General features: G+C 36.6%; 1 protein-coding gene across 6 annotated transcripts; it reads right to left on the minus strand.

Annotated features, from left to right (window-relative positions):
* Positions 1–229: 229 nt before the first annotated feature.
* On the minus strand, positions 230–26508 carry tdrd7b (tudor domain containing 7 b). Of its 6 annotated transcripts, none has more exons than XM_055211296.2 (17): positions 26350–26508; positions 24385–24591; positions 24068–24212; positions 22512–22701; positions 16818–16900; positions 15918–16141; positions 13601–14166; positions 13247–13436; positions 13023–13134; positions 12732–12934; positions 12352–12486; positions 12051–12134; positions 6547–6681; positions 4663–4773; positions 3673–4184; positions 3410–3570; positions 230–2070 (listed from the first exon to the last, which is right to left on the minus strand). In XM_055211296.2, exons 2-17 carry the CDS (start codon positions 24589–24591, stop codon positions 1850–1852), a joined length of 3279 nt encoding a protein of 1092 aa, XP_055067271.2. In that variant the 5' UTR covers positions 26350–26508; the 3' UTR covers positions 230–1849. The 6 variants fall into 6 exon arrangements, with proteins under 6 accessions (XP_055067271.2, XP_073715403.1, XP_073715402.1 ...); XM_073859302.1 differs by lacking the exon at positions 26350–26508 and adding an exon at positions 25774–26267; XM_073859301.1 differs by lacking the exon at positions 26350–26508 and adding an exon at positions 24978–25014.
* Between the last annotated feature and the right edge of the window lie 1082 nt (positions 26509–27590).

The raw sequence follows: 27590 nt of genomic DNA on the forward strand, positions 1-27590 counted from the left end.
CTGTTTTGGCTAGTTTCCTTGTGCTGCTCACACTCCTTTGCATTAGGAGACATCGTTTTTTTTTCATTCAAACTCTTTTTTTACCATCCAGTCAGAAATTTGGATTAATAAAATGACTTTGATGGATCCATACAGGTAACACTGTATGTCTCATGCATTTCATTTTACTGACATAATCAAGGTAAACAACATGTCATTCTTGAGTTGAAATATAAGGCTACCACCAATCATTTTTCCCGTTTTATTTCTAAAATATTTAGCATCTGTACTTAAAACACAAGTGAAATCCTGTGTGCCCACAATGTATATCTTTCAAGTCTCAATTAAAGGGATAGTTCACTTCAAAATGAAAATTCTGTCATCACTCACTCACCCCCATGTTGCTCCAAACCTGCACGAATTCCCCTCCTCTGATGAACACAAAAGAAGATACTTTGAGAAATGATGGTAAACACACAGCAGTAAGTGAACATAGACCTCCATAGTAGGAAAAAATATTTTGGAAGTATTGTGATAAATGACTAAGAAAATATTTTGATAAATAATGGTAATCACATAGTTGACGGTAACCATAAAATTCCATCATATTTTTTTTATTCCTACTATGGAAGTCCATGGTCACCCACCGCTGTATATTCACCATCATTTCTCAAAATATCCTCTTTTGTGTTCATCAGAAAAAAATAAATTCACACAGGTTTAGAACAACACGAGGGTGAGCAAATGATGACAGAACCCTCACTTCAAAGTGAACCATCCCTTTAAATATGTATTGTTATAATTAGTTAATAAAGCTCAATTGTTTCTTATAATATGGAAATTGGATGTACACATTGCAAATCCCAAACATGCTCTCACTATAGTATCAATCAAAGAAAACTAAAGTTAAATAAATAATGCTAAAACCAGAGGACAAATACATCCATATTGAGCGTAAACAGCTTTTACCATTACTACAGAGGAAATAAAAAAATGCATTTCTCTCTAAAACTCCAATGTAAACAATATTTGAAATGTCAAAGCACATTATGCACTGTTTAGTCTCTTTTGAACACTACAGAATAATAAACTGGCACTTTTGGAACATGCTACACATTAAGCATGAAACATGCTACCATATATCACATTACACAAATGTAATCTGGTCAGTATTTTAAGTTTCCTTAAATATAGCATCAATTGTACTGTTCTTGAGGTCCCGTACAGATGGATTCTGGTTTTCACCATCAATTGATCTTCACAGCTTTTTCTGTTTAGAGAGCTTTTAAAGGTGCTTAGTGTTAAGTTACTCTTAAAGTGTCAATCATATTTAAACAATTCTATGTAGAACTCTGTTCAAGTCATATTTATAAAAAACCTTCATATCTATTGCACCCCATCTCAACTAATAACCACATGTATTTGAATCCTTCAGAACACTCTTAGTCATTATTAAAGGATAATACATGTTCTTACCTCAACTTAGACCAATCAATACATACCCATCTTCATGCAATGCGTGCACTTTTAATCTTTGTACAGCGCCCCGTGAATGTGTTAGCATCTAGCCCAGCCCCACTCATTCCTATGGCTCCAAACAGGGATGAATGTAGAAGCCACCAAACACTTCCATGTTTTCCCTATTTACATGAGTAGTTACACGAGTAAGTATGGGGCACAAAATAAACCTTTTGTTTGGAGCCATAGGAATGAATAGGGCTAGGCCAAATGCCAACATTTAATTCAAGAAGCACTGTACAAAGATCAAAAGTGCACGCGTTGAAAAAAGATAGGTATGTATTAATTCATCTAAGTTGAGGTAAGAACATAGTAAAATATTGAAAAATGGTGGTGTTTTCCTTTAAGGTTTTTATGCTGCATTGGTCAGCTCATCAGTAAATTCAGCCATAATGTCATGCAGCCAGATGTCTCTTTCCTCTTGTGAAGTGTCCACAAGGTAGATGATAACCTTACGGTCCCACGGCTGTGATGCCTCCTGCACTGATTCTAGTTGGGCCACCAGAGGCTTCTTCTCAACATGATTCCTAAACACAATGGAGGCTTCTTCAGACCACTGCCTGGACTTCACACCTGGAACAATTACAAACACTGAGTTTTACCAAATTGCTTGTTTGTTTGTAATGCTCGTCTTAAAATTAATACGTAATATCACAAAACGAGAATGATATTAACCAAAAGCTTTCGGCACATATTATATGTTCTTTAAATAGTTTCACCCAAAAAGTTGAAATTTTCTAACTCTCATGTTGTTACAAACCTGTATAAATTTCTTTGTTTTGATAGTCACAGAGGAAATTTTTTTTCACGATTTAACATTTCCTTTGGTGTGTAGGTGTGTATTAGTACATGTTAACGATATGCAAAAGGTACATACCCCAAAGTAAACGATGACGCGAGTTATCGTCTCCAACGTAAATCTATTTTCTTGGACTACAACAAACTCGCGAATTATAGGCAAAAGTTTACTTCCTGGGATGGTGAAGTAGACAAGACCGAAATTATCATAATTCCTCCCGCTTTGACTCACAGCCTGTAAGTTAACTCCTGTTAGCATTGCATTGTGACCGTATCTTTCAAACATGGTAGGGAGCATTACATGTCGGCCTGACATCGGAGGTATTCAGGCCAATTACATGTAGATTAGCTGGCCAATCAGGGACACAGAGCTTTCCAAATCCATGCGTTTCAGGAAACAAGTGAAATCTGGAGCTACAAAAATTTACAGTATGTGGAAAATATATTTTTTTACCATAAACCACGCAAACACATTGTATTATACCAAATACACACACACAAAAAAAACAGTTTTTAGCAATGAAATAGGTGCCCTTTAAGGGATGTTTGTAACCAAACTGTTCATGAGCCCTATTCACTTCCATTGTGTTCTTTTTCCTATTATGGAAGTGAATGGGGCTCATGATCTTCACAGACATTCCTCAAAATATCTTCCTCCGTGTTTATCAGAAAAAATAAATTTATACAGGTTTGTAACATAACATAAGAGTGAGAAAATGATGACAGAATTTTCATTTTTGGGTGAACTATCCCTTTAAATATGCTTAATCCCAGCATCAGGCCATTCAGAAATACCAGTTTGTTGGCAGAATGAAAAAAAAATGCATGTCAGATGCATCTAAACTCTATATATACGTTTTGTAATGAAAGAAATTAATATGTTTGACAAAACTATATATTTTTATCTACAAAAGTAATTTTAAACATTTAAACAAACACCAGATGGGATACATTTCATTTAGTGTTACTTAACAGTCCCTCTGGCTAAATGAACTTTGCATTGGTTTTATAACATCTTCTAAGAACCAAAAAGTTTATGGAGACCAACTAACACCAAAAATAAATGCATAAAAATCAAATAAAAAAGCTTTTTCTTAATGAAATTCAAGTGTACCGGCCAGCTGAGCAGTGATGGCCTGGAAGGGAAGCTGGCAGAACTCTTGGATGAGCGGTCTGAGCTGAGTGCATCTCACTAGCTCATGTTTGCCGTAGTCCAACTGATACACTGACACCAATCCATTGTTCAAAACTCCTTTAACCAGAACGCGATACCAGCTGACAAATGAGACAAAGAAAAAATAATCACATGACACCCAGACAGTTAAAAACCTCTTGTGACAACATGCCCCAAGCTCCATTAAGAATACAAACCCTTACTTGTTTTCTATCTTGCCAGCGCAGACTTGACTCTTCTCCACTTTAAGCGGCTTCTCCTCTGTCTTATTATAATACAGAATCATCTCCCCCATCAAAACCACTAATTTATACATATCCTGCCATGGCTGTAGGACAAAGTGTCCAGGATGGCAGGCCACCGAAACAAACACATCTATGTTCTGCCCAACTACGGGCAACTCCAGCGCAGGAGGAAGAGACAGATGTTTGGCTGGGGAGCCTGGAGGTGTGCTCTGGCCTCCAGGTGGGGATGATCTCTTCTTGAGCGTGTGTAGAGTTTTATCTCCTTCATTCGGACTTGAGGTCTGGATGGTGACCGGGATTGTCTGGGGGAATTTTGAAGGTCCGTGGCTGCTTAAGAAAACATCCTTCTGGTGGTTCCACAGATCAGAGTTAGCAAGCTGTTGGTTTAAACTGCAGCTTGTGTCGTGGAAGTTCTTGCTGGAGAAGAGATAAACATGAGCAAGGTGTTTGGACTCGTCCACCTTAGAGATCTAAAAGAAATTTGTAAAGGGTTTTTAGTAGGAATGTATTGATACAACATTTTTCTGCATGTTGTTCTAAACCTGTATGAATTTCTTTTCTCTGATGAACACAAAAGAAGATATTTTGAGAAATGGTGGTAAACACACAGCAGATAGCGACCATTGACTTCCATAGTAGGAAAAAATATTTTGGAAGTATTGTGATAAATGATGAAGAAAATATTTTGATAAATAATGGTAATCACACAGTTGACGGTACCCATTAAATTCCATCATATTTTTTTATTCCTACTATAGAAGTCAATGGTCACTATCTGATGTGTGTTTACCATCATTTCTCAAAATATCTTCAACATGAGGATGAGTACAACATGAGGATGAGTAAATGATGACACAAGTTTCATTTTTGGGTGAACTATCGCTTTAAGTGTAAATGATTGATGATTTAATGATTTGAATGTGGGTGCAGCATTAACATGAGACTGGCCTTTAAGCTGCAGTCACTGCAGTGGAGTACTGTATCTCTCATCCACTGTACAGCATCAGGAGTCCATGAACCCACACTCACAGACAGATCTGCCAAACAGCACTTCAGAGCCTACACAATGACAAACAGACAAATATTTACTATTATACAACAGTTCTTTCTGGTTCTCGAATCTGGTTGGCTAAGAGGCATGCGACTTTGTACTGATAACGTAACACTAACCGTTTCACCGTTTGTATCATTCCGCCACCTACTGCTCATTTTAGTATTAGTGAATGGAGGTTCTTTAAACAGGCTCATCTCTGAATGGAAAAACTGCACGCACACACAGATACACACAGACGCGCTGTTTTTAAATACTCTCCGTGTGTCTCATTAGTTCACTAGCTCGTGAATCAGTCTGTGAATCCAAATCGGAAGTGATTATCCCGTTGAAAATCAGCGCTCTTGGATGTAACTTTAAACTTAAGTGGAGTAATGTCACATCGTGTGGAGGATTAACACTTGGAAAGAGGAATGTAAACAATCATTTTTTCTGGAGCGATCTCTCTCCTTGGAACGCGAAAACACCGTGGAACTGCAGGTAAGCACTGCAGCTTTGAAATGTGGACATTGATCACTTATTTTATTGTGACGTGAATATTAAAACACGTTATGAGATATCACCACTGATATATTTATAAGCAGCATGCAAAAAACATCTCTCTGACACAAAAATTGTTTTATATAGTACTGACAGATCAAAGTCTAATAATAAGCGAGTACTCGTATCGCATTAAGATTAAATGGGAAAGCAATAGTAACGTTATACAAGTATAGTTTTATTAACTTTAACCTCGTGCCAAAACAATAACAACACAAAAGACACTAAATATGAATAAGAAAACAAGTAATAGTTTCATCATGACACAAAATACTGCTGATTTGATCTCTTTTTTGACCATCAAACACAGACAGGGCCAACATCAGAGCCAGGAAATCTCTGTCAGAGATGTAGCCCAGAGAGGGCGGTGGTCAGCAGGGTGAGTCCAACACACTGACGTCCGCTCATGGCTCTGGATCTCTCATGTACCGAATCTTACTAAGCAAACGTTCAAACAGGCGCTATCTTTACTAATCGACTGCAGATTTGAATATAATACATATATATTCTCGACTGAACTAATCTTAAAACTACACTTTGTGACCAAATAACAGTAATATTAAGAAACAGCAATTCCGTCCATTGAGTTATTATGAGATTCAAATCAGCCGAAAGTGTTACCTGTCATTCTGGCCTTCAAATCTGTGGCGGAAGAAAGTAGTTCCCAAACAAAGAGGCTTTTAAAATAACTCCGTTGTTGTTTTCTAGTTTTAGTGTTTTTAAACGTGTGCCGTCGAACTGTTGTATAAAAGCAATATTGCTCTCGGAGTCGTGTGATATTTGTTTATATATATATAAACAAATATCACACTCCTACTCGAGCGATATTGCTTAATTACATCATGAGAAAAAGTGTGCAGTACGCGATAAAACTAGACATTGCGCTATTGATGTATGCAGACTTTATCCTACATTAAGTGCTTAGCATTCATATTAAATGCCATTCACTCTTTACTTTAACCCTACTTCCAACTTGTACACGTCACGCTGTGAAATAGGCCTATTGTGTTAGGGGCGGGGCCATGCTTGGTGGCTCCAGTGCATTATTAAGCTATGATTTTAGGCCTGCCCCAAAACCCTGAATTCAGAAATGTAATGTTTCAAAATCCACAAATCAGTACTAGATAGTTCACAGTCTTTGTAATGTGTTTCAGCAATACATTTCTAACATTTACTATGTGTTTAGAAACAGTTTTCTTTACACTGACTAATCTCTGTGCTGCTATTGGCTGTTATCTGACCTGAGGCGGGATGGAGATGATGTCACGCAGCAGAGGAGGAGGGATCTCTCTCAACTCAGTGACCTCAACGGACGCCTGGACACCAATATCCACAAAGAGGATATCCAGCACCCGGCTCCCGTGAAGGTTTGTTATCTATAACAAAACCACAGTGAACATATTTCAGTAATTCAACAGTAATTTTAAAAATAATGATACTATTAAATAAGGAAACCAAAAATTTTTTTAAGATATATTAACATCACATTGACATTACCATAATTATGAGTTTCTAAAATTGGTTGAACAAGTCTTAAACACATAATTACAAGGTGGAACATGAATTTTATAAAAGCTCTGGCATGTATCATGTGGCGTTAGTAATTCAAGGCTAGTAGTTAGGTAGCAACCCTTATATTTCTGTCTTATATGGCATTTCATTATAGCCAGTGTGTAACTTCTTTATGTTTCTCAACATAAAAACTACAATAAAACCATAATGTGTAGGTTTTTACCACTAGAGTTCGCTATTATACATTATTACACGGCTTGTTGAAATGCTTTATTCTGATTGGCCAGTTGCGACATTTGCAGATTTGTTACATTTCAAGATAACAACCGCTCAAAACTAATACACACAGTAACTCGAGAGCTGCAAATCATTTTGACAGGTACAGCTTAATATTAAACAAAAAATAATATAAATATGTGTTTTTATAACATATATGACATTATTAACAAATAATTAAACCAAATAATGTGTTTGTGACATTTGAACATCTTGTCTTATCTTGGTTTCCTCGCGGAAGATCTGCATTTGTAAAAATAAGCGAATGAATTTTTTAAAATCAATATTTAATGTTTCTTACATTACTTACGAGGTAAATAACCATGTAATAAGTAGGGATGGGAATTGATAAGAATTTAACGATTTCGATTCCATTATCGATGTTGCTTATCGATCCGATTCCTTATCAATTCTCTTTTCGATTCTCATTGGGTGAGGGAATAAGCACAAATTTGTATGTTTGTATTAACTCGCTTTAATACCTGTTCAGAAGACACAGAACAGAGTATACACACATTATGTGTAGCAACCTCAGAACCAACTTAAAAGTAGGTGAGCTACTTCTTAAAGTAAGGGACCTATAGCCTAGGGCAGTGTTTCTCAACCAGTAAATATATGATCGGACTAGGAATTAATAAAACAGAACTAGACTGACATAAAACATGCAACTTTTGTTCATGTATGCATTTGTTATTTTCTTTTAAAGACATGATGCTGGACAAAATACAGCAAATTAACCTACCGAAATGCAGAGGCATCTACTGTGGCAAACGGATGCAAACCCTTTACCACAAACTTAGTCACTGCTCGGCAGAGGTGGACACTACTTGAGTATTTTAGTTTCATTTTCCAAGCATCTGTGCTTTATCAGAGTGTTGTCTTGGAAAAAATGTACTTTACTAAAAAATGTTCACTACATTCTAAAGCATAGAATCATACTGTTTATTTATATTGCATATTAAAATTGATTGAATACATAATTACTAGGGCCGGGACTTTAACGCGTTAATTAAGATTAATTAATTACACAAAAATAACGCGTTAAACATTTTTAACGCATTTTAATCGCACTTATTTTTGCACCGCGGAACATTTCTCATGAGTTTCGGCGGACCGATTATACTGGAGCACCAACTAGCGTTCATGACTTCACAACAAACCACAGTGAACATGAACCAAGAGGCTGATGAGATCGCTTTGGCTGGCCCCGTGGATGGGATTTTTTTTTTATAAAAAACGAACGGATGTAAGCGTCGATAAGAGCATGGTTGTGTGTAAGCTATGCAACAAGGAATTCACATGTCACCGCAGCACATCGAGCATCTCAGTGCAAAACATACAGCAGCTAGCGTGGACATTAGCCCGACTCCGGGTACAACGACTTATTCGGACGGGATTAGTTTTACATACTGGATGTGGGGTAAAGCAAGTTTTTATCAGAGCTTCTCTGTGATTTTAGTCCAGTCCGAATGCTCCATGTCAGTAATCATTACGGACAATGTCAGTAAAGATTACGGCGTCTTTTACCTTCTGTAAAAAGGTCCGGAGAAATTACCTCAGGTAATACAAATCCAGTGCGAATAGACCAGCTGTAAATATACACGTAAATCGCGTCATTTCTTTTTAATTTGCGGGTTTCTTTTAAATATAAAAGCGCTTAAAGAAGCATTTACTTGCGTTCTAGACGGAGAAACAAGTCAGTTACAAGTCAGTTTCTGAATAAAACACGACACAAACTTTTAAAAAAAAGTCAAATTTACTTCTCAGAGGCATGGAACTGTTTATGAAACTGACGTTCTCCCCAAACTGAAATTAAACACAATGTTTCGCGTTTTCCTTGTCTGTGTCATGTTGTTTGCACATCTGATATCTGGAAGCAAGGTAACGTGCACGTGAAGACGAGAGGTGACGCGCTGCGCCAACGAGTTACCCCTCCCACTTCTGAATGTTTTACAGAGATTTCTAATCCCGTCCGAATTGACCATTAATATTACCGACGTCCTGTGGTAAAATTACATTACGCCATCTACCCCTGTAAAACTAATCCCGTCCGAATAGGGCTCAATAAACAATGTTTTGTTGCTTAAGCTTATGTATTCAGTCATTATTCATGGTACACTCTAAGAGCGAATGTGTTAAAAACAACACATTAGTGTTGATTATGGGACAACACACTAACTGCGTCGTCCTGGAATCCACCCATCTCTGTGTTATTATTGAAACAACACATTTTGTGTTACTTTTAACACAACATGTGTTATACTTGAACACAAAATCAAGACAAAATGACTCATAATGTGTTAAAATTACACATAATGTGTTAAAAGCTTACAGCACAATGATGTGTATAAAATTAACATCCTTTCTAAGAGTGTATACTAAAATCCATGTAAAAAATTACTTCTTAATGTTCTCAGGTCAAATATTTATATGCGATTAAAATGCGATTAATTTAGATTAATTAATTACAAAGCCTCTAATTAATTAGATTAATTTTTTTAATCGAGTCCCGGCCCTAATAATTACATAAAAATTGTGTACTTTTACTTTTCTTGAGTAAAAGTACTTTTTACTTAAGTAAAAGTAAAAAACATTACTAGATTTATAATGTACTTAAATATTAAATATAAACCAAAAACTTGAAATTATGAAATGTAGTGGAGTTAAAATTATGATAATATGCTTTGGACTGTATGTTTTCAAAAAAAATACAAAAACACTGATAAAATACAAATACTTGAAAATGTACTTTTAAGTAGAAATACTTAAGTAGTGTTCGCCTCTACTGCTCGGTGAAATGTGTTTATGCTCGCCTCGGTCATTTTATATAGATGCACGAGAGATACTTTCTGCAGCCTCTCTATCTGAGCCAGTGTGAGAGCCAGCCAGACTCTGGCCGTCATCAATTTGATGGACAATGACAACGGAGATTATCCGTATAGTAAAAGTTTACATAATGAAATGGCGCTCACATTAACATTAACACATTACCTTCTGCATTAATAACAGATGACGTCCCGTTAGCTCCGCTGGTGTTTGACTCGCTGCTGTTATTGTGTAATAGTGTATCAAACACGCGACAGTCCTGCAACCTCCTGCAACGCGACCGTATTGTCGTATGTTCGCGTGAAATATAAGTTACTGATTCAACTGTTTCAGTGTTTCGCGAAGCCTCGCTCTGCCCACCACTAAATATAACCAAACTTTGGATCGTTCTGCCTCGATGGAATGTTTGCTGCGTTCTAAACCAAAACAACACAGCGTGTGTGTGACGTCATGACACATTTGCAACGAGCGCGAGCGGAACCGATAAGAGGAATCGTTAGGCCGGCATGCTTACGATTCAAAGGAATCGATTCACTGGGAACCGGTTCTTAAGTAGAACCGGTTCTCGATTCCCATCCCTAGTAATAAGTGGGATAATGTATACTGCCCTACAAAGGCAAAGCGCAGTAACTACGCATTTGGTCAAAATTGAGTTAAGGGTTGAAATGGGCTTTGTGAAATCTGTTGCGTCTTGTGACAAAGTCTCCTGGTTCAATGTTGTCCCATTTCAGAGAAACATGTGTGCCAAAATTGCAGTAACATGTTTGACTGACTGGTGTAAAAAACTTTAAGGGCATTTTTCTCAGTTTCAGTGTTTGCGTAGTTACTGCACTTAGCCTTTGTAAGGCAGTATAGGTAGCCGGTTGTTATCACAAAATAAGCCCCTTCAGTGTGATAAAAGACCCTCCACTTCGCGTCAGGTCCTAATCACACTGTCGGGGCTTATTTCTGCGATAACTGGCTGTCTATACATTATCATTAATAACAAAGGCAAAGCTTAAATAATAAATATATTACACTGTAAAAGTGTTTTTTGCATTTTTTATTACAAAAATCATACATATTGGGGCTTTAATTCACCTCTTGCGAAGGTATTTTGGCTTTTGCTAAGATTTTTTATGTGTTTTTACCATTGAAGTCACTAATTAATCGACTATGGTGTTATGAGAGTTGTTAAGGAAATAAAAATGTACAGTACTTCCGACACAACATAAATCCCGGATTAACCTGAACTAGAAGAACTGGAACATCCAGAATACATCATTCACAAGTTCTACATTTACATTTAGCAAAAGCTTTTATCCAAATCCACTTACAAAAAATGAAGAAAACAGCAAAGCAGTTTGTCATAGGAAAGCAATAACGTGAGAAAGTCCCTTTTAATCTTAAAGGGCACCTATTATGGCATTTTTACAAGAGGTAATGTAAGTCTCAGGTGTTCCCAGAATGTGTCTGTGAAGTTTTAGCTCAAAATAACCCACAGATCATTTACTATATCATGTCCAAAATGTCACTATTTGAGTGGGAGCAAAAACATGCTGTTTTAATGTCTGTACCTTTAAATGCAAATGAGCTACAGCTCCTCACTTCCATACAGTCAGACAGTGAGCGCTTTCAGTTAAAACAGATCTGATTGATGCAGTCTGAGACAATAGTATCTAGTAGACAGAGTACAACTTGCTGAGGGTGGAAACTATGCTAATGCAGGACCGTAAGTGGGCGGGGCTTTATAAATGTGACCTCACATTGATAAGAGAATCAAAACGACATGTCTAATGAAACTGCTTTGGTTTAATAGGGAATAAAATCAAGGAGCGGGTGGATTTTTTTCATCATAGTAGGGTGGTTGTGTTCACACCTTGTAAAAGTGGATTTTGCATAATAGGTGCCATTTAACTGTTTTACTGTACATAAATCATGTCCCCTCATTCAAATTAGTTATCTGAATTTAGACTAACAGTAAGAATTATTAAACATTAACTTGTAAATTAAGACTGTAAAAACACAGTTTCCAATTATACAATATGCTGTCTTTTATAATATACTGTAGATCTTGCTTAAATAATATCAAATACTACTTCGTTTTAAATAACTCTCTTGTCCTTTTTGCAATTCAGTGCAGAACACTCACCTCCACCCGAGACCATTTGCCTTTGTAACGTGCCAAACAGCTTTTGCCACAAAACGGTTGGGAAACCAGTGACTCTGATGTGACCTTTTACGAGAAAAGGATAAGTATGAACAAAATCTTGCTATAGAAAACATATTCAAAACATGTTAGCGCTATTTTAGGCACTAATATTAGGGATACTAGCAGGGATTATGTAGTTGGCGCCTGCTAATCTGATTAAGCCCATAATCCCAATCTGTCCAGAGAAGAGGTGTGCAGTAGCAATATATAAGGATACAGAAAGATGATGCAACTGGAGTACCTGGGAACGGAAATAGTTTTCGATCTTCTCTAGAATTTCATGAAGTTTAGCCAGACCTCTTGAAGGCACCTGGCAGTAGATCGTCCCATCTGAGCAAACACTAGTCACAGTCACATTCATATAAGCACTGTTGACCTATGACACAATACATATAAACAACATGATTCATATTTAATAGCATAAAAAATCATTTTTAATCAAAAATACTACACAGAGGGGCAGTTTCCCGATAGGGTGTTTCCTAGTCCAAAATAGATTATATTAATACCATGATACAGCATATTTATATATAAAAAAGAATAAAAAACAATTATATAGCTCTTACTATGGTGAGCATGACAGTTTTATTCTACCACTAATCACTAACTATGTATAGTTACCTTTAGGGGACTCTCTAATGATTTGTCTTGCAGAGCTTTCAAACAAGCTGCATTAATGTTGATATCATCATCCTGTGATGTGTCATACAGGACCACCAGAGGCACTTCCTCCCGCTCTACGATCTCAGCCAATAGAATCTTACCGCTGGCCACAGACTCGAACCTCTTCAGCACTGCCGGCTCATGGCTAAAAGACTCCAGGCCTGAAATCATAAAACAAATAATTTTAAAATCACTTAATTACACAATTTATGTAGATATTTCTAATTCATAATTAAATGCAAAACTCACCAGCCAGTTTACATTTGGTGGCTTGAAAAGGCAATCTAAAAAACTTTTCGTGTAACTCGAGCAGTTTGCTCCCGCTGATGACTTCAGAAAAGCCATGATCTACATAGTGAACCTGTTCAAACATCACAGACATGTTCTGTAGTAATTCTTAAGAAACAGCACAGACAGAAATTGTACAGTAGATAAAAACTGACAAAACAATTAGCTGTGACCTCATACTGCACCTTGACTTTGTCGGCCATGACCTCACACACTTGTGCTCGTAGGATCTCCTCCTCTTCCTCAGCACGTACAGCAGTCAGCTGACCTGGACAGGGTGAACTCAGAGTTATCTTGGTGTTGTCCTTCCTATAAAACTCTCTCATTTCATCTTCCATTTTCTCCTGGGCCTTGGAGTAACTTTCACCTATATATCTGCACATAAACACACATTACATCAAGGGTTAATATAATGGAAAAGCATAATAGTGATCACTTACATTTTTAGCAGCCTGGTTTATTTTCTTAGTTTTAGAATATTTAGGGCCTAAAATCTCACAAAAGGAGAGAAAGTGAAGGATGGTGATTTGGAGTCACACCTCAGAATGACACTGTTAGTGTCGGCTGCTTCCATCACCAGGACAGATGGATATTCCTCTGTAGGGATAATGAGATGAGGCACCGTCTGACTGCTTAAACGCCGCTCTGATGTCTGTAATTGAGCCAATCCAGACTGGTTACGGTTCTCATCCTCCACCGCTTTGGCGTACAAAATCGCTCTTTTGGGGTTGTCTGGTACGGGGTAGTCAATCGTACATATATCTGACAGCAGAGTGAGGTTATCCAGCACAAACTCTGGCAGCTTGGATTTATAGGTGTCCTGGTAGAGTTTAGGCAGAGCGTGGGCCCACAGACCACTGCTGTATTTCAAGAGCAGCTCTCCAAGTCTCTGTCTGAGATCTGGAGGTAGAGCTCTGGATGATGCAGGAGATCTTGGTTTGGAGGTGAGAGATGATTTTTGAGTATGATGAGGTGTTTTCTGATGGGATGGTGATGTGTCATGTTTGGGGGGTGTAGCAGCATTGGGTGAGGTGCTAATCTGGTTAATTTCTTTAGCAGGGTACAGTAGAAACTCTTGTGGTTTGCTGATGCAGGGTTTCTCAACCTGTGAACCAAAAAACAAGGCGACATGGTCCATTATTTTAAATCTGGTCCAAATAAATAACAATTAACCTTTTAACTTCCTGGGTTTTATATTCATGAAAAATATGATCAGAATTTTTTATTTCTCAGCAAATCGTACATTCTGACTACAGAAATTGATTATCTGAAAACATTAGCTTATCTTTTCTACTTTTAGCATAAAGTGCTTGTTTGGTTGAGCATGTTTTTGCAAAACTATTAAAAACATACTACATTTTTTATGGCACCAAGTAACATAATTTTGGTTAGTGCTCTTACAGTGTAATATGTAAAAAAAGCTTTCCTTGCAAAATTTCACCAAGAAGAAGTGTTGTGGATTGACATTCAGTGTATTTTTTTGGCATAACATACCTCAACCAGATGGTAGAGATGGCTCAATCAGTTAGATACTCATCTCAATAAAACATATTGACTAAAAATGTGCTCAACCATTTGGTTGAGAAAAATGTAATAAAAAGAGAATACTACTTTATAACATTGTTTTTGCTATGTTCTAGTGATCATATATAATTCTTTCTCAGTCTCTTTAATAGAATACATCCAGAAAATACAGGATATGTGTATATAGTATTACAAACTGTATAAAAATGTAAACTTATGTGTCAAGTTTTTTGTGTAAACTCCTCTTCCACTTGAGCAATATAGTAGGAAACTGCAGGATCTCTTAAAACTAAATAAAATGAAATCCTAATTTCTAATTTCTTTTTACTTCATCCTGCTCAAAAACGCTCAAGATGTGTTTAGTGCCAAGAGAGGTCACACTAAACACTGACGATGCTTAAAGAAGACATTTAGTCCTAAAAATGTATTTTTGTATTTTTTTACATATTTCCTGTATTTTCTGTTTGTATCCTAATAAAATAGATTTAAAAAAATAAATATGGATAGACATTAAAACTTCTTAAACAACAAGTCCGTATATATATATATATATATATATATATATATATATATATATATATATATATATATATATATATATATATATATATATATATATATATAAAACTTTCCATAATTTTACTCAAAGTCAATGAAAATCGAGCAGGACCAAAACCTTTTACAGCTGATCGCTGTGAAAAATGTTAAGCGATGACGTCAAGTATAACCGCAGGAATGACAGTGTTCTTAATATGACAAAGTAAGTGTTTTGATTAATGCCATTAATGTTCATTTTTTTATCAGCGTATACCACTAGTAGTCAACTAAATGAATATAAAATGGCAAAGATGATGGCAGATTTATACATTGATTGAATAGATTTAAAGCATTTTGAAAAAAAACTGTCATGGATTTATTGCATTTTGTGGAAAAAAAATTTGTTTTTATAATAAATCTTTGAAAATCAAGTTATGGATTTGAATTTTTTATGTTGTTATAACCTAAAGATGCTAAGTGAATGTTTGTAACAGAAAATAGTGGTTTTCATCTTGTCAATGTCTTGGTATAGAAAACACGTTTTTACAGAAATTTTCCAAAATGGATTTATTGCGTTTTGGAACCAACCTCTTTATATATATATATATATATATATAGACACACACACACACACACACACACACACACACACACACACACACACACACACACACACACACACACACACACACACACACACACACACACACACACACACACACACACACACAGTCAAAATTTACACATAATGGTAATTTATGTGCTATGATAGCATAATCCAGACTAAAAACTTACAGTACAGATGTGAGTCCAGTGTTCCAGATCTTTCAGGGCTTCAATGGGTAGATCTTGTTTATAATGATCTTGGTATAGCTGAGGCAGCTTGGATACCCAGAGGCCATTGCAGTGCTTGTTAAGAATCTCTTTAAGATGAGACTGCACCAGTTTGGGACTGTAAGGCGCAGTATGAGGCACTCTTTGTTTTGCTGGAGTTGTGCTTTCAGTCAGGTTATAAGGGGCTGAAATAGCAATAACATATAGGTTGCTGCTTTATAAGCATTCTGCATTGACAAAACATAAAATATGTCAGTTCTTAGTTGAATTTATAAATGTAAATACAATGAATACTTTTAAGTATGTTGCAAAAATGATATTTTCTCCACACAATAATTTGAAACATTGAAACATTCACCAGATCACATCCTAAGTAACCCTACACTTTTGAACAGTAGTGAAACCCCACGGTCACACTAGACTTCTCCTTCCTTTGACTTCCATGCAAACGCATGCAAATGTGGCAGAAACGGTTTATTTCATTTTTGAATTGACTAAATAGATTTGGCAGAAACAGTACAAATGCAGAACGAATTTTCAATGAAAGCCACTTAATAAAGACTCTGTCTTGCTTGCCTGCACACATTACAGCTCACAGCAACATCAGAATTAAAGGGAATGTTGGCCTGAGAGATCCCTCTGTGTAACAGCAGGAGCTTTCTGTTTGCTTGAGACATAAGACAACTGTTCTCCTTTTAACATTTAATGAAAATCCCAACCTTGGAATGTTTCCTTGGACCAGATCTTAAGTTGCTATATGGACCTCAAGATAGCTGTAACCTTTAAAGGACTTTTCTGTGAAGTAGTACAGTATCTAGGCCGTCAGTATATTTAACCAATTCAAGTCTTGAGGCTGCTCACCATTGCTCTGTTGCGGATTTCGGGAGAGGTGGGTAAGAACTTCTTTCTGGAATCTGGAGGGAAGGGTCATCCTTTTGTCTTGTCTAAAAAATATTACATGGATTACACAAAGGATAAGAGTCAAGGAAAATATGTCCTTTATAGACTCTCTATGGTCAGATTTAAAATGCAAAATCTAAAATGCAGCCATCATTAAAGGGATTGTGATATCTCTTTGTATTCATCACAACAAAGACATTTAAAGGGTAAGAAAATGAATTAAATCGTTTATTATTTTGTTCTATCCCTTTAAATGTGTTATTTGATTACTGCAACCTTGTTCACATTTTTTGGTATCGTCAATATAGCTCTATACAAAGGGGAAAATAAGTATTTGACACATCAGCTTTTTTATCAGTAAGGGGATTTTTTAAGTGGGCAAACACAAAATTTTCACCAGATGTAGCCATTAAGCCAAATATTGAATTCATACAAAGAAATCAAAACATTTAAGTATACAAGTTGAGTCATAATAAATAAAGTGAAATGACCCAGGGAATAAGTATTGAACACATGAAGAGAACAAGTATGTTGTCAAATTCAATATGGCCTGGTAATGTCAAACTGTATTCTGATATATGATTATTCTTTATAATGTGCTTAATCAATTTATCACATTTTGGTAGGTCTGCATGTGACAGGAATGCATACAGGCAATAGAAACACCAATCTCATAGATTTTTTATGGGAACCGCTTATCCCGGTCAACCAGACAATAAATATTACAGTTACTTTACAAAACATTTCTCCTAAAAACCACATGCCACCTTAAAAGGGCTTAAGGTTTAAAAAAGTAAAGCTGACCAATGTTGTGTTTTCACAATCGATCGTGCTTTTACGATTAATCTTAGATCACTGTACTCCCCAATGATCTTAAACAGTGACCGGTAAGGCCCATGCTATCCTGCTGGTCTCTAGACACAAAGCTTCCAGAGACATTTTTATCAACACATCATAAATAAACAGCACAGTGGCTGAGTCATGCTCAACAGAATAAGACCGATGGTCTTGAAAGTGCTGCAAGAAGAAAATGGTGTTGACAAATAGATGAAAAACCAAAGCAATTGCTGCTTCTTGAACTCTAAATCATATCTCAAGATTATGGTTTGGTTACACTAAAAGGACCAACACAGGACTGCGATCACTTGTTTGCTCTCAACAGTATTTGGCTGGAGTGATTTTACACACACCCAGCACCCTCCATTTCACTGCTGAATAAGCAATGAGTTCAGACAACACTCAGCTGAAATGCTTTTTTGTTATTGCCAAAGTGAATATCAACAGCTGAGCAATTTCTGAGTTATGGATGTGACAATGCAGTCAACACTTGAATAATAATAATAACAAATGTGAATAATAAATAAATTCTCAGAGAATTCATTTATTACCAATATTAAACCATCTGTTTAAATTTTCCTAAACTCCATGTTTTCTATTTCAGATGAGGGAAACATGCATGCATTATGGATGTCACAAAAAATGTCATACTTTGAATGAATTCTGTAAATTAAAAGACACAAACCAAAAGCAATAATACCCAATAAATAGGGAAAATATGTGTCTTTTAACAATATTTATTATTTATTTTATATTTTTGTATGCACATCTTTGAGAAAATTCTAAAATTTGCACTTACTTACCTATGAAAAAGTTTACTTTTCATAATAAGGTTGACATTTACATGAAATCGCCCAGCTACAATTGCAAAACATGAAAATTCTTGTGGAGAAAATATGAAAATGAGTCTGTGAGGTATAAAAAAAACTAGGATCTATTTGAACTCTTTCTGTACCCTTACTAAAGCTTTATTTGTATTCAGCTATACATGTCTGAATCCGAACTTTACTTCCGGTTTCGTTATTTTAATGGTCTGACTAGTTGCTAAACTGCAATATATATATATAAATATATAATTTTATACAACAGTTCTTTCTGGTTCTCGAATCTGATTGGCTAAGACCTATGCGATATTGTGCTGATATCGGCACTGTAACCGCTTCACCTTTCGTATCATTCCGCCACCTAGTGAATGGAGGTCCTAAGCAGGCTCATCTCTGAATGGAAAAACACAGACGCGCTGTTTGAATCACTCTCCGTGTGTGTGTCTCATTAGTTTACTAGCTCAGGGTTCTTGCAGGTTTCAGCAAGTTAAATTTAAGACCTTTTTAAGACCTTTTAAGACCATTATGAGTAAAATTTAAGACCAACACGACACATTACTAGAAGCATTCGAATGATCTCAGAAATTCTCAAAACGTTCTATTTTTATTGATTCAGTTATAGAAACATATAAAATGAACACAGTTTTAAAACAGATAATCAAAATACATGAAAATTCATTATGCTTAACCCTATTAGACAGCGAGTGTTGGCGGCGACAAATTCTACCCACAGCACTTTAGGAAGACACTTCTGACAATGGAAGCCCAAAAAGCTTGGGCGTCACGTGATTCATAGAGACTTCAGTTAGTTCCTGGAAGCTCACAGTGACCCATTAAAACACATTGAGTTAGAGGCAAAGAGCTGTAATTTTTCTTACTTAATAGTCAAGAAATGCATTGATTTACAATATTTATATCACACATATTTATATCACACTAATATGTGTAAGTAGTATTTTTTTAAAATTCTATTAACAAATGTTTTTTGACAAATAAAATCCACTAATATAAGATCAGTTAGTATGGTCAGCCGCTGGTTTGTGCCCAGTTTTACACTGCCTCATACAACTTTAAAGCTTTAAAATGCATCACACTGTGTAGTACGTAAGCTTATGGGGAGGTTTCCCAGACAGGGATTAGACTAGTTTTAAGAGCTTTCCAAACTTGAAAACAATTTGCACTGACATATCTTAAAATACATCAAAATGCACACAAGTAATGGTTTTAGTAAGGCATGTTTATTTAAACTAGTTATATGTCATAATTAAACTAAGGCCTAGTCCTGGTTTAAACTAACCCCTGTCCGGGAAACCACCCAATAATGTTTATGCATGTTTATAATGTACAACTGACTGTGTGCTGTGCCTGTTTCATTTATAAATATACAAAAAACAAAAGATCACTTTCAATTATTATTAATCCCTAAAAGCATTAATATATGCATTTTATTAATACAACTTATTCATAAATTAATTTATTGCATTTAATTGAATACAGAATCACAGAGCCAAAAACACTTCACCCATACGTTTTATGCATAAATATGCACTATATACAGCCATCACGTTTAATAGCCTCTCTAATTACACAATAACGGATTAATCTGCCTTAAGAAAATGAAATTTACCATTAAAAGGCTGTTCGATATGTGTTGCTAACATTATCCACTAAGACCGTTTCTCAATCCGAAGGCTGTAGCCTCCTAAGGGTCGTATTTCTAAGATGGATACGTCATAAAAACTGTCTTATTTCAGAATATTAACTTTGAAATTAACTTTAAAATATTGATTAATATTCTTAGTTAATCGTTAATTGTTGTAATATGCTTATGACTTGCGAATGTAATGCTCAGTTAACTTAAATAAACCAGGCGATGCCGTTTGCAGCTCTGATTCTACCGCTGTTCATTTAACCGTAACTCTTGAAGCATTTGCGCTATCAAAAAAGTTTGAATTGTTCCTAAAAGAAGACAATTGCACTTTTTGGAAATATATGGTTTATTACGGTACTTTCTTGCTTTCCGTCTGCCAATCCGCTGCTGTTTGTGGAGATCTGAAGGGGGAGCGCGTTAGGTTCAAGTGCATTGCAGCAGAGAGCAATATTAAAGTCTAAAATATAAAACTGTGTAACACTAAAGTTGACACGCTGTTGGTGGCTCGTGACTCGACGACCCGACTGTTTCAGTTGATTTTCAATAAAGCAGTGTTGATTTTTGTTCGCTTCTGTCTATGTTTCAGAAGCTAACAAATGCTCAGGTAACCACGGGCTATTAAATTACTCCGAAAAAGATTTTTGCTTATACAAAACAAAATTTAAGGATTGTTTTCCGCCAAATCCACAGTATACAGTCAGATCACAACACCTGAAATATAGCTTATGGCACGATTTGCGTGGATTATGACAAAGTGCGGAACGTTTTTTTTTTTAGAGACCCACCTTCATACACTTTCTGCCTCCGCCACTGATTAAGTTAATTCTTCAGCGTTTTAAATTACCATTTTATTTTCTGCGGACAACGCTTTTCGGGAATGAACAGAGGTAAGAAATTTAAGACTTGGGTAAATTAAATTTAAGACCTGGGATAAAAATCTGGGTGTTTTTAAGACTTTTTAAGGCCTTAAATTTAACATTCTGAATTTTAGACTTTTTAAGACTTTTTAAGACCCCGCGGGAACCCTGTAGCTCATAAATCAGTCTGTGAATCCCCAATCAGAAGTATTATTCCGTCAAAGATCAGCGCTCTTGGATGTTACGTTACAGTTAATGGGAGAAATGTCTTGTCACATCGTGTGGACGATTAACACTTGGAAAGAGGAATATAAACACACTTTTTTTTTTGGAGCTATATTTCTTATCAGAACGCGAAAACACCGTGAACTGCAGGTAAGCACCTCAGCTTTTAAATGTGGACATTGATCATTTACTTTATCGTGACCTGACTATTAAAACATGTTATGAGATATCGCCACTGGTATATTTATAAGCAGCATGCAAAAACATATCTCTGACACTTATAAAAAAACATTTTATATAGTACTGACAAGAACAAAGTTTAATAATAATAATCGAGTGCTCGTATCACGTTAAGAATAAATGAGAAAGCAATAGTAACGTTATACAAGTAGTTTTATTAACTTTTACCTCGCGCCAAAACAATAACAACACAAAAGAAACTAAATATGAATTAAAAAACAAGTAATAGTTTGATCATGACAGCAAATACTGCTGATTTGATCTCATTTTGACGATCATAAACAAACAAGGCCAACATGAGAGCCAGGGTATCTCTGTCAGAGATGTAGCCCAGAGAGGGCGGTGGTCAGCGGGGCGAGTGAACACTGATGTCCGCTCATGCTTTGGTTCTCATTCGTACCGAATCTCACTAAGCAAACGTTCAAACAGGCGCTATCTTTACTAATCGACTGCAGATTTAAATATAATACATATACATTCTCGACTGAACTAATCTTAAAACTACACTTTGTGACCAAGAAACGGTAATATAAAGTACCGGCTTTTCCTTCCATTAAGTTGTTATGAGCTTCAAAGCAGCCGAAAGTTTTACCTGTCATTATGGCCGCCCTCAAATCCGTGGGGGAAGAAGTAGTTCTCAAACAAAGAGGCTTTTACAAAGAACTCCGTTGTTGTTTTCTAGTGTTCGTTTTTCAAACGTGTGCCGTCGAACTGTTGTATAAAAGCAATATCGCTCTCGGAGTCGTGTGATATAGCTCTATATCATCACGGCTGTGATTGCCTCCGGCACTCGGCCTGCGGCCTCGTGCCTCTGGCCTAATCACAGCCGTGATGATATAGACCTATATCACACTCCTACTCGAGCGATATTGCTTAAATATTTAATAAATAAAATATTTGAAACCATAAATCTTATACATTTCACACAGATGTCACAGAAGTCCTGTACATTGAATAGTAACAGATTTTTTTCTCATTTTTTTGTGTGTGACTGCAATGCACGTACATTTCCCAAAATTACCTTTCCGAGGGAATAGAGGATTTTCTTGGGGGTGTATTTGGGGGTGTGCTGTGGGGTTTGCCACCTCTCCCATCAGGCTGGAAGTCTCTCATATTTCCAATGCGATAGTCTCCATGAGCCCCTCCACGACCTCCACCTCGCCCCAGACGTCCACGATGCTCAGGCTGTCTCAAAGATGTCCTCGGCTTGGCTATGAAGGACAATATCAAAAACAAGAATCAAATTAGTATTACTGTATACAGGTATATACAAAACAAAGCTGAAAATATCAAGGTGGAATGCAAGCATGTACAAAAGTATTCCAAGAGATGGAATTTGACCTGAATCAACAAGAAAACACTGAATAACCAGCTCAGAAATCTTCGTAGTAGCACTGCGAAGTACTCCAATTATTATACTGTCAAAAAAGCACACATCTGCTCAAAAGGATAATACATAATTGTAATGCAGGCAGGCTTAAAGAAAGAACTAAATGACTGTAAAAATGATGTTGCATATTCACAAAAATATGACAGAATTGGTTGCTGTCTAGTCAATAGTATAGTTGTTTGTGATCTAATGATGGCACCAAATAAATCAAACCATTCAAATAAGCCCATGGAAAAGTAATGTAATTTCCAGTAAAACAGACACTGGGTTTGAAGAGGTTAAACAATTTGATTATTCTCAGACATTTCCTAATGATATGTGAATCCACTGTACAGCTTTATCCCTAACAATCTACATTTGTAAAGAAGAAATCACACACAAAACATGTGACACAACAACAAACACATAATTACATGATACTGCTCACCCTGACCTTGACATAAAAGCTATTTTATATGTATTAAACATAAGATATCTCCTAGCCTAACTGTACGAAAATAACATCATACCTTCCAACCCGGCTCTAAAAGCAGCCGACTGCTTCCTCTGGAGCAGCCCAGTGTGAAGACGAGGTAGCAATTTAATACTTACTGTATATAACTGCCTATAGAGATAAGCATTCTACAGGCTATTAGTTTCTAAAGAGCGGATGCTGAGCACAGCATCGTCACAGCAGCAGCATCGGTCGAGACATTAAATAAAAGATGGAAAAATAAGAGACGATTTCAGACAATCCTCCCTGTAAAGCCACGCAAGCTATGTTCTACCTTACTGCAGTCTCCAGCTCTTGCTCCCTCTCATCTTAGCGCTCTCTCTCTCTCTCTCTCTCTCTCTCTCTCTCTCTCTCTCTCTCTCTCTCTCTCTCTCTCCACTGTGGGTCAATACAGATGCCTGGTTTCTGCTGTATCATGGCAAGACAAGTTAAAACTGAGATGCTGGTACAGGGTCAATATAAGCCCGAAAATGCTGGGGCTTGCGATGCATTTGCACTTCCTAGAACAGCCATAACATCTGCTGAATAACCTAATGCAGAGCTTTATTCTTAGCACACCCAGAACCTTTGTTGCATTCTCGAAGGGGTTTAAATAGGCCATATAAACAGCCAAATGAAAAGGTACATCCCATATATAAGGTCCTCCTGATCATGTTACACTACAGTCCCAATTAACTAAAATGATGAGCCTTACCATTGAGTACCAGCGGAGCTGCAGGTTTCATTCTCATTTGACAGTTCACCACCTGAGGTCGACCGGTCTTCTTTGATAAACGCTGACGGGCGGCAAGCTTCGTAATGTGGGCCATCTCATTCCCTGTACTAGCATGGCACACCACCTAAAGTTATATAGACCAGCAAAATAATAATACTTTGTATACATACAATAAAACATATATATTTGTATACATGATGTGTATTTTGTCCTATGTAAAGTGCCTTAAGCTACTGTTTAAGGCTCTATATTCATAAATCCTTGATTATTATTATTATTTAATAAAGAAATCTTACCTCTCCAGACTGCTCTTTGTCTAATCTCATGACTGAGGGCATGTTGTGCAGAAAGGCATCCAATGTGGCATAACCCAACTGTTTATAGGGTATGAGCTCACCTGTCATGTCTTTATATTCTACCTGCAGACGGGACAGTGACACCCCACTCTTACTGGACATGAGCACCGCCCGTAGCATCTTCTTCACCAGTTCTTCATCCGCCATCTTAAAAATGAAAGAAGAAATGGGTCGTCTTAGTGTTTGAAGAAGGTGTGTTAAAGAAAGATGACACTTGGTTGATATTTTGTTAACTAATGCAATAACAGTTATAAATTTGTACATGTTGCTTGAGTGTCTAAATACTTAAAATCTACAATTTTACTGCTTAATAACAATAATATTGTAGATATAAATCAACATAGATTATCTAGAGTGGCTCAGTTGCCTGATACCAATACAGCGATTGTACAAACTGTCTGCGGGTCATTTTTTTTAGGGTTTGCAAAGCTACCTTGCTAACATGATGACGGCACCGGTCAAAGGTTACACTTAATTTTAAAAGCATCAACTGATTGATTTATGAGGTACAGTTTTGGGCATGCATTGATTACCAGTATCTTGAAGTTAAGTGGTATTGATTTGGATGCATAGACAACAACTGAAAAACAATATAAAAACAACAAGCATATCTTAAAAAAAATAAGGAGGTTGAGTGGATTGCATCAAGTTTATTTAAACCTCACCCAACACAAAGCGAGTAAGACTTCAAGGCACATCACCTTCAACACTAATCATCATATAACACATGCCTTAATTTTAGTGGGCAAACATAGTGACTGTGTAAAGAAATTCAGCCAGTGAAAAGTAGAGATAGTGATGAAGTTACAGATTAAATGTCAAGCCGCCACATAATTGCATAATACATCTATAACTACTGTCCTCATACTTGTGATCTTTTATGACCTCACATTAATGAAGAGGCTACATGTAATATTTGTTATTGTAAACATTTATTTGACACGACGACACTAAAATGTTAGACGTCCTCCTGACTAGGGCTGTCACAATGATTAAATTATCGTCTCATCGCAATTGTTTAACCTCATCGCGATGATTTCAGATCACCGCGATGATTGCAAATCTCTCTAAAAAACACAAGGGGGAGCTCCAGATAAACATTGCAAAAGAAACATAAACAAAAAATGTATGAGAATTAAATGTCAAAGCAATAAACAGGCAATTAATGGTCATAATTTATTAAACAATTAACCGTCAGCCAAATTTTATAATCGTGACAGCCCTAGTCATGACCAGTTACAGCACCTTAAGTATTTACACTTTTCCTAGGATAACATACATGTACAGAATAATATAAATATAGTAATATGAAATAATATAAATGTAAACCTAAAATGTCGATCACATTCGTTTAATTTGCTCGTCTGCACACCTGTAGCAAGACTAAAGGCACTTACAACATGAAACAAAAGTGAAAGTTAGTGAGAAATGACATGCATGTGTGTATAACACGTTGTAAGTCGGACGTCACATTGTCAAGACTCAGGAGCAGACAGAGACACGCCCTTTATTTTTGATAAATTACAGACAGTCGTCCAAAATTATTTATTATAGTTATGTTAACGTTACTTAATTACGGTGTATTGTGCGTTTAAGTGCAAAATGAATGCAAATCCATAAACGTTCCAGTATCTATCTTAAAGGGCTTAATGTGCCAACAGTTTACGCGCGTGTCATACGCACGCTCCTCCGATGGATATCGTCTATAAACATGTAGAAGTGTTTCTATGAACTTAGCTTATTATTTATTGGTTCTGATCTGGTTATTACTAATGACAAACTGATTAGGCTAATAGTTCGGAGTTGCTGTAAACACTTCTCTAGCAACGCATGCTCATCTCTTATTCTAGAAGTTACAGTTTAAATATAAAGTTGCTAATCCACAACTACCATAAGTAGTCTTACCGCTAACGTTATATTGATGTGGGTCGTCAGTCTGGTTTAGTGACTGGTTCTGTCGCACGGTTTGTCCGCCCGTGTCTCTGTCCCGTGGGCAGTGTCACTCACAGCGTCCTACTGAACTTCTCGCACCATCCCAACTGTCATTATCCACAGTGCGCATGCGCACTACTTACACACACGCAGGTACACAACACCAGAGCTTACTGGTCATTTTTACTCCTTGCTGTAATCACTGCTAATTTTACTTTGCCTACTCATAATACTCGCACAGTCACACTCTCACACAGTCTAATGTTTCACATTTAAACACTGTGTCTGTATTTTCTAATGTATTCTTTACTTTACAGGTAGTATAGTCTATCTACAGTACTCACCAATATTTACTTACGTTTGTACAGCAGTTATCCGATATAAGATAAAAACTTTGTCGTCCGCCAGGGGGCGCAGAGGCTTAGAAAGCATCCGCAAACAAATCTCAGGAACTAATGCGCTTGTCTACATTGACAGTTCTAAACATTGCTAACTTAATTCTCAATCTAATTACAAAACAAAAATATAAAAGTATATAAATATATATGAAGGTATATTTGGTGCAAAACAACTGCACACCTGTGACAGCGGAATTTGTATTTGTAGGGATTATCCACACATGTGTATCAGTAAATTTGAAGTCACAGATGAGGATTTGCAAACTTGTAGATTTTTTTTTCTTTCCCTCAAACACAACACAACAGCCACAACTCCACAAATCCCTCAGCGCAGCTGCACAAATCCCACTCCACAAACCACAGACCAAGAAACCCACAAGCTCACGTTTTTTTGCTACAGTTGCTGCAGTGGATATGGTGCGGAACCTACTTGAACGCCTGCATCAAGGTATGTGAAGTCACACACAAATTTTGTACATTCGCAAATCAATTTGTGCATCTGTGCGATGAGAGTTGCATGTGTGTAAAAAAAATTTTTTCACAAATATTTTTTTATTTTTGAAACACTTTCCAGCACAAACACAAGTACACAAATACAACTGCTTGAATCTGCTGCTGCGAGTTTCGAACACTCCTTTTTGTGTGCTCTCTGTTTTGCACCAGGTGTCTCGAGATGGGTGGTGCGGGGGTGATTTGTGTACCTGTGGGCTGTGTTCGGCACTGCCCACCGGGTGGCGCCCGACACTCACTGAAGCAGAGTTTATTGGTTGCCAGCGATGTTTCAGCAAGGTAAATCGCCTTTATCAAGGTATTATT

The sequence above is a fragment of the Misgurnus anguillicaudatus genome, chromosome 21, assembly GCF_027580225.2.
Source record: "Misgurnus anguillicaudatus chromosome 21, ASM2758022v2, whole genome shotgun sequence".
In the NCBI taxonomy this organism is placed as follows: Eukaryota; Metazoa; Chordata; class Actinopteri; order Cypriniformes; family Cobitidae; genus Misgurnus; species Misgurnus anguillicaudatus.